Source organism: Peromyscus leucopus, chromosome 4 (assembly GCF_004664715.2).
Source record: "Peromyscus leucopus breed LL Stock chromosome 4, UCI_PerLeu_2.1, whole genome shotgun sequence".
Taxonomy (NCBI): domain Eukaryota; kingdom Metazoa; phylum Chordata; class Mammalia; order Rodentia; family Cricetidae; genus Peromyscus; species Peromyscus leucopus.
Window position 1 is genome coordinate 11,831,995 of NC_051066.1, and position 20,215 is coordinate 11,852,209.

The window sequence follows — 20,215 nt, forward strand, 5'->3', positions numbered from 1 at the left end:
CTCAGCAGCTAACCAGCTCCAGGACTTCTCCGTACCCCCTCTGGCTTCAGGCACGGGAAGGGAGAGGGGAGACACGCCACACTGTACCCCACCCTGCTGGAACCCCACTATGGCAGGAGCTGCCATCCAAGTCAGCCCTGCCTGCTCTGCTCCCCATCTGTAAAGGTGCCCACTTTGCCTAAAGTGGACAGCTGAAAGCAAGGCACCGGAGAGCAGTCCTCCACAGGCCGCCTAGCCCTTGGCTCCCCCACCCGCACAGGCTGCCTGCAGCTCTCAGACCTGATTTCCTCATCACACAATGAGAGGAAGCCTTCCTTCCTACCCTTCCCTGCTGAGCCTTGCCAGCATTCACGCCAGGCTCCTTTACACTAAAGTGTGCACAACTGGCCCTGGCTTGAGGCCCTACTAACTACGTCCCCTGGGGCATAGACCTCCCTTGGAGACAAAGCTAGAAAGCAGAGACAGTCACTGGACCTTGGCTGGCACACTGCCCTCTCCCCGACAGCACCAGGCACCTCCTGGATCAATACTCAGAGGCTGGTAGGAAGTGCCTAGGGTGCCTCAGAAAGGAAGTTTAGGTGCTGTGGATGACTAGTGATACCTGTTATGGTCTGGGCCTGGGGACAGTGGAATATAAAACACGACAAGTCCCCATACATGGATACAGGTGTGCATACAGATATACACATGGACAATTCATGAACCTCATGCGTGAACACAGTTACATATAGATACACACTCACGCATGGTCATGCACACTCACATGTGGGCACTACGCAGAATCTCACACATGGATGTGGGAATGCACATAGACACGCTCATATAGGGCCATATATACAGGCAATACATGAACTTCATACATGGACACAAGTGTGCATACACACACGCAGGCTCACACATGGCCAACAGACCAAACCTCATGTATAACACAGGTATGCACACAGACAAAAGCTTACATACATCCATGCACACTCTTTACATGGACAATACACAGACTGTCCCACATGAACGAGTATGCACACTCACAGGTGGATAACACACAGAAGCTCATGTACAGGCACAGTGTGCAGGCACATGCACACATGCCATGCACATTCACAGGTAGATAATACACAGGACTTCATGCACGGACACAAAGATACAAGCTCACACACAGCCATGCACACTTACATGTGGACAATACCTAGAACCTTAGGCATACACACATGCAGACACACACACACGGATGGACAGACGGCTGTGCACACTTACATGTGGATAATACACAGAACCTCATACATGAACACAAGTGTACATACAGACACACATACATAGCCATCACAGTTACATGCGGCTAAGAGACAGAACTTTACACATGGACACATCATGCATACTCACATATGGATGATACACAGAACTCTATTAACAGACACAAACACGCACACAGTCACACATGCATAGCCACATACACTCAGTGTAGCTAATACACAGAACCTACACATGAACACAGGCAAACACACACGTGGCCATACATACTCATATGTGGATGACATGCAGCACCTCACACACACGCAGACATGGTGCACACATGACCTTCACACCAGGACTCAGATGCACACAATAGCACAAGTCCATCCACCTACACAGGCACATACATGAAGACTTCCTCGCTCACACTTTGCCAGCACCCAGTCACACAAACAAGCAGGAGCGCCTGTGCTCACACTCGTCTGGGCTCTACCAGCCCAGGGGAAAGTCTGAGGTGGTCAGCATGGCCTAGATCCAAGCAGGTCCAAGCTTTCTGCCAAGGGGGCTGCAGACTGTAGACCCTACAAGCTGGCCAGGAGGCTGGCTAGGCACGTCCCCACGAGTGAGACAAGTGGGGACTGAGGACAAAAGGGCCTTCAGTCCTCCAGTCCCCCAGGTATCAAGGGCCAGCCCCATGTGCTTACTGCCAGCCCTGCTCTGATGCCCACTGGCCGACGACCTAGGTCCCTCAGTCCCCAGGTTTCCACCAAGTGAGGAGGCCGCAGCAGGAGGCGGACCGCAGTGGTGACAACAATCACAGTGTTGTTCTCAGGAAGGCAGCCAGGGAAACCTGAGGGAGGGGGTGGGTGGCCAGCAGGCCGGCAGCCAGGAGGGGCGGAGGGGTCTCGAGGAGAGAGGCCATTTCAAGAGTCCTGGTGGAACCTGAGCCCTGGGAGGGGATAAGGTCCCCCAAAGACCAGCTCCCACACCATTTCACCCACAAATCCTGGCAGGTGCGTTGTCTCCCGGGGTCTCCGCCAGGCAAGGCTGGAATCATGGCCAGAAGTAAGGACTACGCAGCCCCCTCTGATAATGACGTCACAGCTTATCAGGCATGTTCAGGGCCACGTGGGCCCAGCGGCCATCCCCTCCTCTGCCCCATGAGTGACTGTGTGTCCAGTCGCCTTGCATGGGAGACACAATAACAAGTAGATAAGTTCCCAAGGCACTGCAGGCAGGGAGGCCGTGACATCAGCATGCCAATACCAGCTGGCCAGCCACAGCATCAAGAGCCAGATGCCCAACGGGTACACAGCACCCACCAGTGGGTTAGCCAAGGGTGGCACAGTGACCTGGCCCATGACCCTATGACCTGGAAGGTGTCAGCCTGGGTCAGAGAAACCAAAGGTGTCAGCTGGGCCGGAGTCTGACCCATGAGTCGGAAGTGGTCTTCATGTCCTGCAGCCAGGTGGACAGAGATTATCTCAGACACAAGAAGGTCCTGAAACACTACACAATCCTCCCTTATAAACCACAACACACCAGTCATGGGGAGCCAGAATGAGCCAACCGGGTCAGCTGCCTGGATGTAGCTATACCCCAAACATCTTCCCAGAAAGGCCTTGTGGATAACAAGGTTCTCACCAGGCCAGCCAGGGAAGCTGCCAATGCCCACAGCTCTGCCTCCCAGACCAGACTGGCCTCATGGAGACTCAAGAGGCATGGAGCAGGCCAGCCCTCCTCACCTGGGCCATCAGGGGCAGGAAGAACATGCAGTTAAAAAGGACATCCTGGGGGCTGGAGAGATGGCTCAGAGGTTAAGAGTACCAACTGCTCTTCCAGAGGTCCTGAGTTCAATTCCCAGGACCCACATGGTGGCTCAAAACCATCTGTAATGAGATCTGGTGCCCTCTTCTGTATACATAATAAATAATAAATCTTTAAAAAAAAAAAAAAAAGGACATCCTGAGTCACAAAGCTTCTGTAGGCCTTATCATCATGCCCATGCCTCATCCAGTCAGTCAAACTTCTCCAGCAGTCCAAACACCACAGGTAGTGCTGTGCAGATGGAGTAGCCAGAACCACAATTCCTGTTGATCGGTCTAGGCACCCATCAACACCCCAAGACAAAGCCAGGACCACCTCCCCTCTTACTCATGCCAGAAATGGGACCCACCTTGCTAGAGGTGGCTTAGCCTTGGTCCAAGCACTGCCTTGAGCTATACAGAACCATCAAGACAGAGTCCATGACACCCAGAAGGGAGCATAAGTCTAGGATACAGATGGAATAGAGTCCACTCAAAATCTGGCTCATAGCAGCATCCTCATCCCCCCTCGGTCCTTCCCTGGCCTCCCCTACTTCTTGTCTGGTAACCACCCCCATCTACTAGTACCTGCCTTGGCAGTTGCCCCTTGTATTGGAGCACCTCCACAGGCTCAAGAGATGCTGATCATTCAGACCCCAGTGACCTCTGACCTATCTCTGGCCTTCTGCCCTCACTCACTTAGATGTGACCACATGCTCTCCCTGGCCAATGCCCCTACACAGGTCTGTGACCATGCAGCTTGTCCCTGGCCTCTCCAGAGCTCCTCCTGAGCACATGATCTCCCACTCTGCATCTCTATATCCTGCTGGAAGCCCAGACTTTCCCAGGATGCCATGTGCCTGCACCTTCGTGTCTCCCCACAGCCTGGCAGCTAGAGGGAGGCCTTGCCTGTGCACCCCAGGGAGATCCTCTGTGGGCTCCCTAGTCCCTTGCAAGATTGGCACTCAGCAGGCTGAGCTACGAGAAAGCAGCCCATCTAACTTCTCTTTGGGTTGAAGTTCTGAAACTGCACCCACTCGTGCTGTGGTCAGGAACATAACTGCTGGAGGCCACAGTCGAGGGACACCCAGCAGGGCAAAGCACACTGCTGTCAGACTCAGGATTGACAACATCAAAGAAATCTGCCCGGAAGCCAGGGAAGACACCATGCTAACTCTGGGGTAGGGGCTCTGCAGAGGGCATTAGCTCATTCCATAGACACCCTGCAGTGTTTGTGGCAGCAAACAGCTCAGGAGCCACCTGCCCTGAAGGACAGGGCATGCAGAGCCAGCCTGCGCAGGAAGACTCAGGTACTGGGCCCTGGTGGGGAAGGCTGAGCCCAATTCTGCCATAAACTGCCAAGAATCCTGGAGGGCAGCACAAGCATATACTTCCCACCTCCATGAAAGCTGGGTGTCCATCCTTCCTGCCTACCCCCAAGGAAACCAACTAAGGAGGAGAGTCTTGAGTCAGAAAGTACACGCAGCTGGGAATGAAGAACAGCAGCCCCCCAAGAAGCTGCAGGGCCCAGAGACCACATCACCCAGCCTTTCTAGGCCAGGTCCCCAGGGTCCCAACACCAAGTGGTGGCACGTGCCCTGTCATCATGACCAGCGAGTCCAGGAGAGAAGGAAGCTCTGCCCCTCTTGGCCCTGGTATCCAATGACTAAGGTCCCCACCTCCCCAACCCTCCTCAACCTTGATCCTAGGCAGAAAGTCCAGGGCAGGGTGAGTGGGAGTGGCCCTGCCACCTCCCCTGGACTCTGGTCCCAATCAGAACTGTCCTCCAGCCAGCAAAGAGGGACAGGGCCAGTACTTCTTGTAGTCTCCAGGGCAGATGACACCAAAATGCCCCCTGGGAACATGAATGGGGATGGACCGGAAATGTGAAGATTGGGTGTGGAAATGTGAAGATTGACCGGGTGTGGGGGGAACCCCTACTGTTCCATCCAGGATGGGCCTGAAGAGGGCCACCAACCCTAAAGCTAGGCTCCTCCAGTGGGCAACGACCCACAGTGGGCCAGCAGGGTCATATTCCACACCCAGGAAGTCTTGAGAATCAGAGGAGAGACTGAACATCGGGTCATCAGGGGAGCAGCTGAGAGGGACTTCGTGGCCACCACATCCCCACCAGGCCTGGGCTCAGCCTCAACCCCACACAGAGTTAATCATTCCCACATGAGCCAGCCACACTCCCCCACATACACATACATATACACACACTCACATGGTTTCCACAGCACACACCTGTGACCCAGCTAGCAAGAGATAGGCCAGAGAAGCCTGGCTAGGCAGCTGGATCCTTTCAAAACCCTTCAGGGGAAGACCTATGCTCATAACCACCTGGGCATCCCATCCCCAGAGCCTCGGCTGGAGCCATAGCTCTCCGGAGAAGGTCTGCTTTAACTCCAGAGTCTATCTAGCAAACTTGTAATTACGATTCAAAGCCTAACTGTCACTCTTCCATGAAGCATCCTTGATTTCCCAGGCACCTTAAACTCATCGACGGTGGCTGACAAGGGGCCGACCCATTCATCTGTAGGCCCCATGCCCCTGCCCTTCCCCACCCCTTTCTTAAGAACCACAATATCTACAATGCATGTTCCTTACCCTCAAAGTGTCTTCTCTAACACTCCTAGTTGAAATCCAGAGCCACGTCCAATTCCACCACCCATGGCTGGCTAAGAGCCCATGGCTTCCTGGGTCCCAGGGACACCCCAATCTGACTCCTGTCCCCCTAAGCTAGGGAAGGGAACATAGTCATTCCTGAGGACCTAGTCCCCAGATGTGCCACATGGCTGAATGGCCACCAACTCAGAATGGCAAAGCCAAGATGTCAGAAGGGAAACGCAGAGGCCTCCAGCTGTCAGGGGCCTGAGGGAGGCCAAGGCCCAGAGGGAGAAAAAGAGCTGCTGAGGAACAGAGAGACTGCTGGGGAGAGAGAACCTGGGCAGGGCAGAATCAGACACTCAGGAGGACCCCCCCCACACACACACACACACCAAAACAAAACAAAACAAAAAACTAGGAGCAGTTGCAACATCTCTAAAAGCCCATTCTGCAGAGCTAGATGACAAAGGGCACGCAGGAGTCTGAAGACAGCAGACTCTACCGGGGTCCCTGCAGGGGCGCCTTCGTGCAGAGCCCCACCCACGGGCACCCTGAGCTGATGGAACAGCTTGTGCTGTCGCTGACCCACGCTGCATGGTGCCTAGTGCTGTCCGGGGAGCACCTGTCCGGTAAAGCATCTAGACATCAGGCCCTTGGCTTTCCAAAGAATGAGGTTACGTGGCCCTGCCAGTCCTTTCTAGAGCACTGGGCATCTTCCAACCCCGGCAAAGCCAGAGGCCAATTCCATCAGCCCAAGTTGGGCAATACACGCTTGGCCCGACCCTCGGGAAGTCTCAGAACGAGACACAGGATCAAAGCTGGCCACTCAGGAGTCACTCAGGCTAAGCATGCACTCTACCAGCCAGACCTGGGATCCCATCCCATAGCACCCCCACTCCCCCAAGGGACGCAGAATGACAGCAGGCAAGAAGCAACTAGTTTGAAGTCACATCTGAAACCCAGGGAGCCCGATGCCACCCTTCGCATGGTCCAAGGCAAAAACACAGAGGGTAGCCACGTGGGAAGCCAGCAAGCCTGTAGACATCGGGGAGGGGAGGCCACCAAGCTCCTGAAGCCCAGGTCAGTCACTGGGGCTCCACTTCAGAGGTCCTGGACAAACGAAGCACCTCCTGAGCCTGCAAGCAGCTACTCCAGCCACCTGGACTGTCACCGCCTGACCTCTGCCCGGGGCCAGCACGGACACTTAAGCTAAATTGGTCAATTATGGGATACTTAGATCCCTCACGGGGCTTCCCAGCCTCCTTGCGCTCTGGGCCGCAGCACCAGGAAGCCAGTTGAATCAGTAACCTCATTACAGCCCGCGCACACCCCGTGGCTTTGAACTCCGCAGGGCTTATCCACGAGCACTGCAGGATTTACACACACACACACACACACACACACACAGCCTAGACCCAGCCTAGCATACTCCCCTCCCCTCCTGCTCAGGATGCTGTAGCCTCCGCTGACAGGCATCAGCACCAGCCCTGGGCTCCAGGATGCTGGCTGGGGAGACTTGGGTCTGGCCAATGGGCCAGCAGAGATGCAGGGAGGCTAGGGCAGGCTCTGGTCTCCACAGAAGACAGACATTGTTGGGCCTGGAACTTGGGCAAGAAAGAGTAGGCACACCTAGGACTTCAGTGCCGATCTCTCCCCCAGAGAGATCCCGGTGTCCCAGTGTAGGGCCCTGAAGCCTTTTCTTCACCATGGCCCTCAGGGTCCCTACTCTGATCCCACAGAGCAGTCTTGCCCAAAGCCTACCTGGTCCCTAGCATCAACCAGTACACCAGGCCTGCCTGTCCTCCCAGGCCAAGGCATAAATTTATGACCATCATACTGTTCACTCACCTTTCTGGAAGACCCTGAGGACACTCCCTGACATCACAAGCCCCAGGCCTTGGGATATATTGGTTAATGGGTTAAGGGACTTCCCCAAGAACAGGCCAAAGGCATAAATGCAGGAAGTGGGTAAACGACAAGGAATGGGCAAGAAGGGGGTCCTCTCCTCAATCATCATAAGCAGGGCCACTGGCCAGGAAAGGTGAGGACCCCACAGGCCAGGCCAGGGGCCAGCCTAAGCCTCCAGGAAGTCCCTGGGAGGCCCCTCCCCAGCAGAGACACTGTGAGGAGGGGCCGAGTCAAGGGCTCCATAGCCAGAGAGGAGATACTTAGCTTCACCTTAGCCCCAGCCCACCACCTCCAACGCACCCCTGCACACGCAGGCGGCCTGAGCTGGCTCTATGTGTCCCCATGCCTGCTCCAGCCTAATCTCACATAGCACCACCTCTCACCATGACTCTCGCGCCCAGGCCTGCCTTTAGGCCTTTGGTCTGGCTGTTCTTATCATGCATCATCCCATCTCTGCCAGCCTCTCCATGGGCTGAAGGATAAGGAGGCTGCGCCCAGCAGTACTCCCTACTTACAGGGGGACAGAGGCCACCAAGAGGCTTGAGGCTTCCTCAGGAAGGACTTGGCACAATGCTGCTGGATTCCTAAAGGCCAGGTCACAGTGCACATGTGTGCATACATATGTGCATTCATGTGTGTGCGTGCGTGCGTGCGTGCGTGTGTGTGTGTGTGTGTGTGTGTGTGTGTGTGTGTGTGTGCTCTAAACAGAGTCTGCAGATATAACCAAGTCCTTGCCCTGCAGTAAGGACACAGTGGAGCTGCCCTCTTCTGGTCCCCTGCCACAGGCCCCTATGGATCCTGCTGGCAGACAATTTGGGCCTGGCAAGGTGAGGCAGAGTAGCCAAGCCACTGGGTCTTCAGGCAGAAGGTATCTCTTGCTGCCTCTCACCCCCAGCCTTCACTAGCCCAGTGGTAACTTCTAGACACTCTCAGAGTGGCAGTCAAGGAGTCCACTCTCCAATGGGTCTTGAGGAAGGAGGGCAAGCCTCCCAAGGCTCAAGGATCCAGAGCCATCACAGTGAGACCTCAGACCTGAGACCTCAGTCAAAAGGCAAAACAGCTACTCAGCGTAGGGGCGGAAGCAGAGACAGGAGCAGGGCCCCTGGGGAACCAGACTGGGCATGGACCCCACTCTTGCAGGCAGCTTCTTGAGATGCTGACAGAACAGGACCTGAACGAGTTTAAGAACAAGTTTTGGCCCAGCTGAAGATCAGGGCTGGGCCTGTCTGGGAAATCAATTTGCAGAGCCGAGAACCTCACAGAGACATGGCGCTAAAGTACCAAGGCAAACAGACCTGGAGCTCCCCATCACTAAGTGAGGTTGCCCCTGATCCACCCACGAGGTCTGAATTAAGTACCAGTACCACAGCAGGCACCCAGTGGATACCTATCAGCACCCTCTCCAGGTGGACAGGCCTTGGACAGGACGGGAGAGATTTAAAAGTGCCGAGGCTGTGAGAAAGCAGCCAGGCCCCCAGATCTGTGGGAAGTTCAGGAGGCCCTGGGAGGCCTGCAGCGCTGCCTTGCTGCCTCGTGGTGGGGTGGAAGGCAGCACCAGGTAAGTGTGAGGGGGTGTGTATGTGTCTGTGCACACCCAGGCCGCTCCCCACACGTCCTGGGCCAATTTTATTTAGCTGCTTTCTGCTCCGTTTCGCGCTCATTCAGCTGCTGAGCTAGACAATTGCTTTGTAACTCTAGGGTGCAATTTCCCTGTCTGTGAGGCGCTGGGGCACGACTGCTCAGAACATCTCGCGCACCAGACTCGGGTGGGTGTGCTCACGCGCAGTTCTTCGCTCCAGCAGACTCGCTGAGCCTTGGGGAGAGTCGTGCAGCAGCTGGGGTCTGTCAAGGGAACCTAGCAAGGGAATGGAAACCTAGGCAGAGGACCCCCAGCCAAGGGGCTGCATCTGTATTCCCTTGGTGCCAACTTTCCACCTCTGCTCCCATACCCCACGGCACAGGGGAGTCTCAGGATGGTTTGGGCTCAACACTGGTGACCTGGCCCTATCCTGATCAAGGCAGAGGCCGGGAGAGGACCTGGATACAGGCCTCACCTTGGGAAAGAAAGAGACACACCCCACAAAAAGAGCTCTGTGAACTCCCAACCAGCCTAGGACACAAAACAGGCCACGTGCCCAACAGACTTGAAAAAAACAAAGAATGCGTCCATTTTACAGATGCAGGTGGCTGGTATCAATTGTCCAGAGGCGTCTGTCCTTCGGGGCCCTCTGTGGCTGTGAGGGAGGGCATGGCCATGGAAGAGAGTCTGAATGGAAAGGAGGAGGGACAGGGAAGGAACAAGTACACCTGATAGCGAGGACATGCTCAGGCCATGGGCAGGTGGACGGTCCATCTCCTCCAACCCTTCCCCAGCATTGAAACCAGCCTACTTTAAAAGGACTGGGGACTGGTGAGGCGACTTAGTGGGTAAGGTACTTGCTTACCAAGGACTGAGTTGATCCCTAAGACCTACACGGTGGTAAAAGGAAAGAAGCGACTCCCAAAAACTATCCTCTGACCTCCATACAAATGCTGTGCATGTGTGCCTGCAAGTACACACACACACACACACACACACACACACACGCACGCACGCACGCACGCACACACATACACACACGCACGTGCACACGCACACACGCGCACGTACCCACACACGCGCACGTACCCACACACGCATACATCACACACACACACACACACACACGCACGTGCGCACGCACACACACGCGCATACACACACACACACACAAACACGCATGCACGCACACGCATGCACACATAAATAAATGTAATTTTTAAATTCTGTTTAAAAATAACATTGGGACAAAGGTTTGGAAGGTGATCCCCCAAACAGACACACTCCCAGCCCACAATCCAGACACCTACACTCAAGAGCCAGGACTCCTGCCCTCCTCTCTGGCCCGGCTGATGGCCAGTTCCCATGAAAACTCACCGGCCAATCTGATAGCTCCAGGCCCTGCCTGACCCACAAGCTTTAGGCGTAAGGAGCACGGAAGGAAGGCAGGTCTTGGCTTGTCCTGGCCCTAGGCCATCTACGAGGCCTACGTCTTGAGACAGCTGAGCCAGGTCCACCAGCCCAATTCTCTGCAGAGCCAGGCCTCACTCACCACAAAGACCCTGGCCCTAACATGCTCCAACATAGTGAGACCCCATACCACTAAAGATAGGAAGTCCAAGGCAACCTCACTGACTGGTGGGCCCAAGACTCTCTCATACCACATTCTATGCAGCTTGGTTCTGTCCACACATGATTGGATACTAGAGCCCCTTTGGGTATTCATGGCTAGCCCTTGGGTGGAGGAACACAGACCTGAGCACCCCAACAATGACCACAGAGTGACAAACCCTCTGGACCTCTTCCTTTCCTAAAGGAAGGCATGAGGGTGGGGAAGGGGGTCCAGAACAGTCATGGCATGGACGGGACAGGACACTAGCCTGGCTATCAGAGGGTCCTCTCTGAGGAGGTGCACCTAGCCCCGGCCCTGAAGGGCATGCACAGCTGGAAGAATCGCCTGGGGCCTGGCAGCCCTGGACCTGGGAGGCAGCCCACAGCAGCTGGCCCATGTGATCGAGCTGCCGACTCAACTCTACACCCCGCACATCCCACAGACTCTGAGCAGTGCAGACCGGGGCTGTGCGGGGAGCTCCCCACCCTCAGTCGGTCTGTCCTGTGGGCCCAGCTTTCTGAGCCCACATCTGAGACAAACGCTTGTGCCTGGCACAACAGTCAGTGCCTGCCCAAAGACGAACACAGGCAGGCAAGGCCACTGCCACAGTCAGACCACCATCAGGGGGTCACTTTTTCTCACCCATACACTTCCTCAGTCAACATCAGGGTCCCCTCCAGAGTTTCCCAAAACAAATGCCCAAATCAGTAGGCAGCTGGGGGCCTCCTCAGGCCCAAGCTGGACTCCAAGCCCAGCCTCCTGAGAGTCATGTGACCCTGTTATTTCGGGACGCCCGGAATGTGCTCTATTTTGGGTCACAAGGGCTCTGATGTTACTAAAAGCCCCCTCAAGCAGGCCGCAAGTTCACTAGGTCCCCAAGCACCCCACAACAGAGTGGTTGGAGGCCTAGAGCCCTGCTTCTGGAAACCTGTTACCCTCACAAACAAATGGGCCACTAACAGCTGAGAGGGTCAGTGCAGTCTTGGGACCTTTGGACTCTGCAGGCTCAGCCTTCCAGTCCCACCATCCAGGCTGAAGCCAGCCCTTACCCCACTCCCCGACCGGCATGGAGGAAGGCCAGCCCTGGGCAGCAAGGCCAGGAAACAGGGGCTGCCTGGGGCAAATTCCCCAGCCTCCCTTTCTTCTCAGATCTGTCCCATACGGATCAACTCAGCGGACAGAGGCTCGGAGGCTACCTGGACTACCAAACCCCACACAGCGTAGGCTGGGAAGAGCTCACAGTCCCAGACCTCAAAAGTGGCCGGGCAGTGAAAACCTTCCTAACCACTCCAAGTCAGACTGAAGCAGTCAGTGGGGACCCTGGATGAGCCAGATCCTCTGACACTTAGCCCCCAGGAGGGATTAGGTTGTGTTGACAAAAGGGCTTAGGCAAGTAGCCGCTTAAATGGACCTTCAACTGTACTGGACTTCAGAGCTGGTCACAAGCTTAGTAAAAAATAAAATGTAATCAGAGCCCGGGACTCACCACTCAGCCTTGGGGCATGGGCTGCCTGGGAGGCCACAAGCTGGTTCTCGGAGCCACCACTCTGTGAACCCAAGACTCCCGGGGTCTCCTTGTGGGGGGACAGCAGCTCTGAGACACAACTCCCCTTCGTGGAGACTCCAGCCACCCTGCAACCTCATTCCCAGTTCTGTATGTGTCAACTTCTAGAACGGGCTCTGTCTCTCCTGTGGTGTTGCTTCCCGTCCCAAGACCTAGCCCACGTATTGCCAGTCCCTAGCCATGTCAGGGGCTAGAGACCGAGCGAAGCATTCCTGTCCTGAAGGACCCTGCTCTGTGCACATGAAGGCCTGGGTGGAGGAGAAAGAGGTATCTCAGGAGCCCCATCAACCCCATATCAGACCCCACAGCAACAAGCCACAGTAACACAGCTTTCCTGTCGGTGGACTTTGGCAGGGGGTTCCAATGCCAAATCCACCATTTGTAGTCTTTAAGTGCCGCCTCTCCCAGCCAGTTTCTCAACTGCAACACGGACAGGCGTTTACAGCCCGGAAGACAGACACTCCAGCTCAGCTGAGCCCACCATGGTCTCCGTCACTAACTCATCAGGACGGAGTGTCTGAGGCTTTAACAAACTTGGAACACTCTTCCCAAGTCACTCTGCAGCAGACCTGTCTGTGAGCTGTAAGAAGCCTGGGGTCAAAGGGGTGCCACCTCCCCAAACCACCAAAAGTCCTGTATGCCATACTGGGTTCTGATCGCCCCTCAGGGTAGCCAAACTGCACCCCAAGCCTCCTAGAGGATGAGCAGGCAAAGAGGCAATGATCATCGTGGAGCTTCGCCCATAATCAGCTGTCCTGATTTCCATTCAGCACAAATTCTTCACCAGCCTGACAGCCTAGCTGCTGTCCTCACCACCAAATTAATATCCTTCCCAGAGCTCATTTATAAAGTCTCTCTACATTGCTTCCCTCTGGCTCCCAAAACCCCAGCGAGAGCAATGGGTGGGGGGCTCGGAGCCTGCTTGGTTCTACTCCCGGAGTTGGCAGGCTCTCTGCGGCTGCGAGCTGCGGGCCGGAGGGCAGCAGGACAAGAAAACGGACTCTTCTGCCGATGGGCTGTCCTCCCCCTAAATACCAGGGAGATCAACTAGAGGTGCCAAAGCGTGGGGCCCCAGTTCTGGATTTGATGCTCCTGACCAGAGGCCCCTGGGTGACCGTGCCCACCTAGGTTTGGGCTGCTGTCGGGGAACAGCAAGATCTCACGACTCCGTCCTGGGCAAAGAGACACCCAGAGACAAGCGGCCTGCTCCAAACAGCAGCCCAACGAGCCCGGAGGAGCAGTGGCCTCCAGAAGCCCAGCGCGTCGCCCCCATCCCAGTGCCAGGGAGGCCCGGAGCCCTCCAGCGAGCGCAGAAGTTGCTCCTCCGGCGTGGTCCGGTTCCTGGGCGGCTGGGGCTGGGCGCCCCAGGGTTCCGCGGACGCGCTAGGCGCACTATGAGGGACCCTCTCCACGTCCCGAGCGAACCTGCCGCTCGCCCCAGCCCCGCCGCCCACTCCCGCTCCCCGACAAGTCAAGAGGCCCGGCGCCCTCGCCCTCTCCCGCCGCGCGCCCGGGCCCGGGAAAAGTTGCCCTGTGCCCACTCGCCTCCCCCGGGCCCGGCGCGCCAACTCTCGATACCGCCACGGCGCGGGGCCCAGCGGGCCGGGCCGGACCCCCCACGCGCGCTGCGCACGCGCCCCCGCCCCGCCGGCCCCGGCCCCCTCCCTCGCCCGCGCCGCCGCGGCCGGCACTCACCGAGCGGCAGGAAATGTTTGGTGTCCATGTCTGCGACTAACTCATGCCCGGCCGGCGGCGCAGCAGCGGGGCGGCAGCGCGGCGGCCCCCGGCGCGGCCGGCCGGGACCCGGGCGGCGGGGAGCCGGCGGCGGCAGCGGCGGCGGCGGCGCGCGGAGGCCGCGGCGCGGCGAGTTGTTGCAAAAGTCGCCCAACAATGTAAACTACTTGTGCCTGCGCGCGCCCCGCGCGCGCGCCCGCCGCCCGCGCCTCCGCCGCGCGCCCGCGACCCGCTCCGGCCCGGCCTGCAGCGGGGGGAGCGGCGGGGGCCCGCGACGGCGCGGACTCGGCGCAGCGCCGCCGCCGCCACTCGCCCCGCCCGCAGCCGGTGCGCGCCCCGCCCGCCGCCGCCGCCGCCACCACCGCCGCCGCCCCGCGCTCGCCTCCCGGCCCCGAGTTGTGAGCGTCCTGCAAACTTGCAAGTTTGCGTCTGCCAGGGGTTCCCGGGAGCCGTGGGGCGGCGGCGTGGGAGGAGGGCGGGGCGGCGGGTTGAAGCAGCCTTCCCTCCCCGGCTGCCCAAAATCCCCGCGGCCCGAGGTGGAGGAGGAGAGCGGGGCCGGGAGGAGAGCTCAGCGGCCGGGCCATTGTCTGCGCGGACACACAAAGAGGCCAGCCGTGGCCGCTCGGGGACCCTGGTCTGAGAGGACTCCCTATAGGGGAGCCGAGCCCCCCGTGCACCCCGACAGACACATGGGGAAACTGAGGCCGGGGTGGGGCGGTGAGCCAGAGGCAAGCAGCTAAGCAAAGGGACGCCCTAGTCCCTTCCCACTTACACGCGGGAGGCCCAAAGAGGACCAAACGCCAGACTGGGGGCGGGGGGGGGGGAATAGAAGGGGCTCCGCGTACCCCTGTTACCCCGACGGCCCCCGCCCTCCTCTGAGGTGCGGGGTTCAAGAGGCGCTGCTGTCCGCTTCGGACATCGCCCAGTGGCCCCAGGCTATTTTTATACCTTGGGCAGCTCTCTGCCCTGACTTTTAAATTCATGATTTGTTTGTTTAAAAACGAAAGGAAGCACTCCTACCCAGGGAGAGCCTGGGCCTCCTCCGCAACCCGCCCGCCGTCTTGGGCGGCTGGAATTCGGATTTGGGTGTGAGCTACCTGAGCAGAGCCAAGCCAGCCTCCCTAAGCGCACTGTGTCCCTGAGCCAAGCCAGGCAACCGGCAGTCCCGCCTCCCTCCACTCCCAGCTGGTGCCTGCCAGACCAACATCCAGCGTGGAGGCCCTGGCAGAGGGGCTTACCAAAGTCCACAGGCTGCACAGAGTGGGTGCTGCCCAAAGAGAGCACCACCCCTCAAGACAAAAAGGAAAGCCCTGCCTGGGTGCACTACTGCCACCCTCCAGAACTGCACTTTTCCTTCTGTGTAAAGAGGAACGGTTATGGGACCCTCCTAAAGACGCTGCTTCGCAGAAGGCCCACAGACCTGTCCCAGAGCAAGGCCATCCCTGGTGCTCCTGTGGAATCTGGGGAACCTGTCCATACAGGGCAGGGGAGAAGAAAGAGCCAACTAAGGGCACAAGTGTCTTGGGTTGTGCTACAAGCCAGGCCCCTTTCCCAGGCCCGTCCCATCGGGGTGGTCCCCTTAGTGTGGCACACAACTTGTGGTGCTTCTGGCGGTGGCTCCTTGACCAGGCGGAAAAGCCCCCAGACTCCTTCCTTGGTGGGGCCATTCTGAGAACCCTCTGGCAGGCTGTGAGTGGGTAGAGCTAACTCCCCAGCAAGGCCAGAGACCTGTTCTTAGAACCCCAGGGCCACACTTGGTGGCCAGCAATAAAGCACTGCTCTTCTGCCATGGCCAGTGGAGTCTATGGGCTGCAGACAGCCTGCCCACACTGGGTTTCGGAACAGAGAGGAGGAGGAAGGCTGGGGGTGGGGATAGAGAAACTGTCATGGTCCCCGTTCTCTAACATTGTGGACCATTCATCCCGTCAACAAACGTCAGCAGAGTCCACACTGAAGACTCGCCTCTGAGTTCTCAGGCAAGGTGTGGTCAAGACAGGAAAGGCAGGGGCAGACCCCGGCTCTGCCTCCCAGCTACCTCAGCCTAGCCTAGCCACTCTGCTCTTGCCCTCCTGTTCCCTGATCTGTAAATCCCACCCTCCCTGCTGGGTCAATGGAATGACTAACCAGGCGGTATAGAGACTAGTAGGCCAGGAGGAGGGCTTGGCAAGTGACAGTTATTTCGTCCCAAGATAGGGAAGACTCACAGGCAAGAGTGGCCACACCATCGTTCAGGCTAGAGCAGTGCAGGCCAGAACCAAAGCACCATCAGTAGGGAAAGGAGGACAAGGCCCAGCCAGCCAGGGGCTCTGGTGACTTCCTGATGGCTGGTCCTTGAGCTGTGCCATGAAGAAAGGACATGTTTGTCCGGTTGAGTCAGGATGACACACCCAGGTGGAAGGGCTGCCATGGCAGTGGCCTAGAGGTAGGAAGAAGCTAGAAGCCAGCCTGGCCGTCAGACCACACCACTCGAGTCAGTTGTGGGAAAGCTCAGCCAGAAGGCCCCAAGGCTGGCAATGGAATCGGAGGTCACCTCCTGATGATGGACAGCCCGGCTCATCCCAGCTCTCCCCCAGCCTTACCACTTGCTGTGGAGAGCTGTGAATGCTGGGAGACAGGGAGGCCTGAACAGGCAAGTTTCCATGTGGGGACTTTAGTTGGGGACAGAGACAGTAGAAGATTCCAGAGGTAGTACCTGCTTCTAAGAAGGCTGATCGCTCCAGGATATGGGTGGACAGTGGGGAACAGGGGTCCAAACCCTACTAACCCGGTCCAGTCTCACATCCAGCCTCAGCAGTCACAGAGGCTGAGCAGCTCTGAGCCTTGTCTTTCTAATACAGGACAGGGACACAGAGGGGTCCCCAGAACAAAGGGCAGGTGGGTACTGGAGGGAGGCCCTACCTCAAACCCTTCAGCTCTGGGATGGAAACGTAAGCAGGCTGCTTGTTCTTTCTGCCTTTCCCTCCACTTGGGGCTCTTTGGTGGGAGTGAACCCACACGAAACTGCCAGAGACAGTGGCTGTCTCAGAGTAGTCAGGACCATGCTGACCATGGGAAAAACCACCCTGGCCCTTGTACCATGGCTGCAGCAGCCCAGAGCTTCTGTGATAACAATCCCTCTGCTATGCCTACAACCTGAGAGCTGTTTGTTTTGTTTGTTTGAGGTTTTGTTTTTTAAACTCCATGAAGGATGCTTTTTAAGGTACCCTGGCCCTTTTCTCACGCGGCTTTGGCTCAGCCTTGTAAACAGTCTAGAGATTGCCTAGTGAATGGAGTTTTTAAAGGCCAGTGTTGCTGGGCACCCTGAGGCTACATCAGACAAACATCTGGGGGGAACGGGGCTGTCCCCATCCCATTCCCAGTGGAATATTCTTGATCAGGAAGTTCAAATCCTGAACTAGTGGTAGACAGAAGGGGGCTGGGGCGCCCAACCCTCAACAAGGGAGACTAGGAGCTTAGCATTCTGCTGGACCCACTTCTGAACTCCCGACACCCTAACCTCCTCAGTGGCTCAGTTTGGAGTGGCTGTGAGCCAAGCTGGATGATGTTAGGCGAAGCTCAGAGAGCCAAGGCCATATGGATCTGTGACTAGCACAAGGGTCCAGACTCAACCCCCTCTCCATGCCTGTCTTTCCAGAGGGCAAGAGAAAAGGCTGTTTGGTCCCACTTGGACTCCCGTCTGTCCTGATTGGTGGCCACAGAGGACAGTGGTGCCTCTGGATCAGGGCCTTGGGGGAAAAAAAATGTCTTCAGTCCCAGAGGGACCCTTATGTCTGTCAGCAGCAGGAGAGAAGAAGCACAGGGAGAGACAGATAAGGAATGCTTACAATCAGGACCTCTGTGGAGAGAGAACAGGATTGGGGGCAGCTCTGAGCAAGAACCTGTGAGATTCAGGAGCCTCCAGAGAATCCAAACCCAATGCCAAGTTAAGCAGTTCTAGAGGTGCTGGGGAAAAGTGGAGGGACAGGGGTAGATGAGAGAGCCCTATTTCGTAGGTAGAGACATTGATTGAGGCTGATGCAGCAGACATTGACTCTGGGTCCCACAGTGGACCCAGCGCCATGGGCACCAGCCAGTGGCCAGATTTTCTGAAAAGTTCCCAGAAGACTGCTGGTGTCACACACCTCCATCCAGTGAACCACAGCACCTGCCTCCTCACAGGGTGTGGGTCACAAAGACAGGGCAGGAGATTGCAGGGAAGACTGGAGACCGGAGAGAAAGGACAGCTGGTGGACTTGGAGAACAGGGTGCTGGGGGAGGTACCAGGAGGAAGAGGCCAAAACCACCAACTCTACTGTAGCGCTTGGACAAAGACCCTGTATGAACTTCGTTCTCTTCCTCTGTAAGATAAGAGGACGTGATCAATGAATCACAGAGGACTTCTTGGCTGAAAATGAGATGATGGCCATGGACAGTAGATACTAACACATCACAGGAGCTGAGAATACCAAGGGAACCTCCCAGCCTAGGACAGGATCCCAACCTCACCTGAGTCCAGGCAGCATACTCTCCCTGCCTCCTACACCCTACCCTCTCCACATGTAGCCCATCAAGCGAGGAGATAATGTGTTTTATCGGGGCATTTATTATCGACAATTGCTCCATAAATTTCCTGTTCACATACATATACATACGAACTGGATAAATATTCAGAGAAAAGACTCCCTGCCCAATCCCCTGATGTCGCCAACTTGCCCCCATAAAGATAACGGGAAATGATTCATAATATTTATTTGACAGACATGATATGAACCGTAATAGTCTGTTGGGATTAAAAATATCCGTCTGTCTCTGTCATCCACCAATGTGGTTTAAATATTATGTATGTGGCCACTGTGGCAGCAGGAGAGGCAAGCGGTTATTGATAGCGCCATAAAGAGGCGTCATTTTTGCATTGAAGAATGGGTAAAGTAACCCTGGAGTTTGCCGGGTGCTTTTCCTCCGGGCTTACAGCAGGAGAAACCGTACTTAAAATGCTGCTCTCCCTTGCCCAGCCCTCCAACCAACAAATGAGGCAAAGACACACCCCTGCACACATCATCCAGCCAGTGTTGGCTCACGTGGCCCAGGAGAGGAGTCCTGGCTGGGCTCCAGGCTGCAGCTCAGCCTAGGGAAGCTGCCATCCAGCCTCTGGAGGTCTGGGACCAACTGCAGGCCTCCAGAATGGGAATGAAGACCCTGATGGCCCACACGTTACCTCCTCCTAGTCAGGCTCTTGCCAGCCTCTGCCCAGCCCAGAGCAAGCAGTTACTTCACCCCCACCCAGTTTACCCAGCTTTAACCCCCTTCCAGCTCCCTTTGCCCTGGGGATGAAGTCCAGACTCCTAGCAAAACTCACGAGGCCTGCCCTCTCCCTCCCTCCCTGAGTCATCTTCCTCCTGCACACCAGCCCTACCCACAGCCAACCCTCCTCAGGCTAGCTGCGGAGGAATGGCTGCCCCACACCTCATCTACACCGGCCACTCCACATTTTACCTGAAGGCTCAGCTTCCATTTGACACCCACGACAGTCCGCTGGCCACACCCCCTCACCAATATGCACATGCCTGTACACACACACACACACACACACACACACACACACACACACACACACGCACATCTATCTTTTTAAACTCACTGTAGGCAGGCTTGCAATCCATAGCTCTCCATGTTCCCCACCAGACAATATCCCAGCACTTAGCTCATGGAGGGACACAGGAGCATTGTTTTGAAGGGGCCTGAGGGAGGCATTTCCAATCCCTATATCACAGTCCTTCTCCACTTAGACCTACCCCCCCCCCAAAAAAAAAGACTTTCCACCCCAGGGTCTCAATTTATCTATCAGTACAGCCGTGCCCCATCCCCCAACCCCTGCCTCAAGATCTAGGTCCCTCTGAGACAAAGGTTCATTTACTCGTAAAGACTTCAGGGGTTTGCTTTGGAGAGCAGCCAATGGCCTGCCACTGAGACAGTCTCTGAGAGAAGGTGGCTTTACCCCCATCCTACTTCATCCTGGGCCCCTAGTCTTAGCCCCTCATCTTGAGTCCCAGAAGACAAGACAGCCACAATCCCTGGGGAAGCCCAGTCCCTAGCTGATGAATTACCAGCTCATGGTGACAATTGGCCTTTGTTTGTCTAATAAGGGTCCCCTTCCCCCAAAAGAGCCTCTTCTGAACTGAGACACAAGAAGGGGCTGT

General features: G+C 56.7%; 1 protein-coding gene across 1 annotated transcript in view; it reads right to left on the minus strand.

The window, feature by feature from the left end:
* The window catches only part of Rxra (retinoid X receptor alpha), a 90,597-nt gene extending 76,495 nt beyond the window's left edge, over nt 1–14,102 (minus strand). The window contains exon 1 of the mRNA XM_028883366.2: nt 14,001–14,102. Within this exon, the coding sequence (XP_028739199.1) occupies nt 14,001–14,028 (28 nt within the window). The 5' untranslated portion in view covers nt 14,029–14,102. The remainder of the gene's footprint in view (nt 1–14,000) is intronic.
* Nucleotides 14,103–20,215: the final 6,113 nt, after the last annotated feature.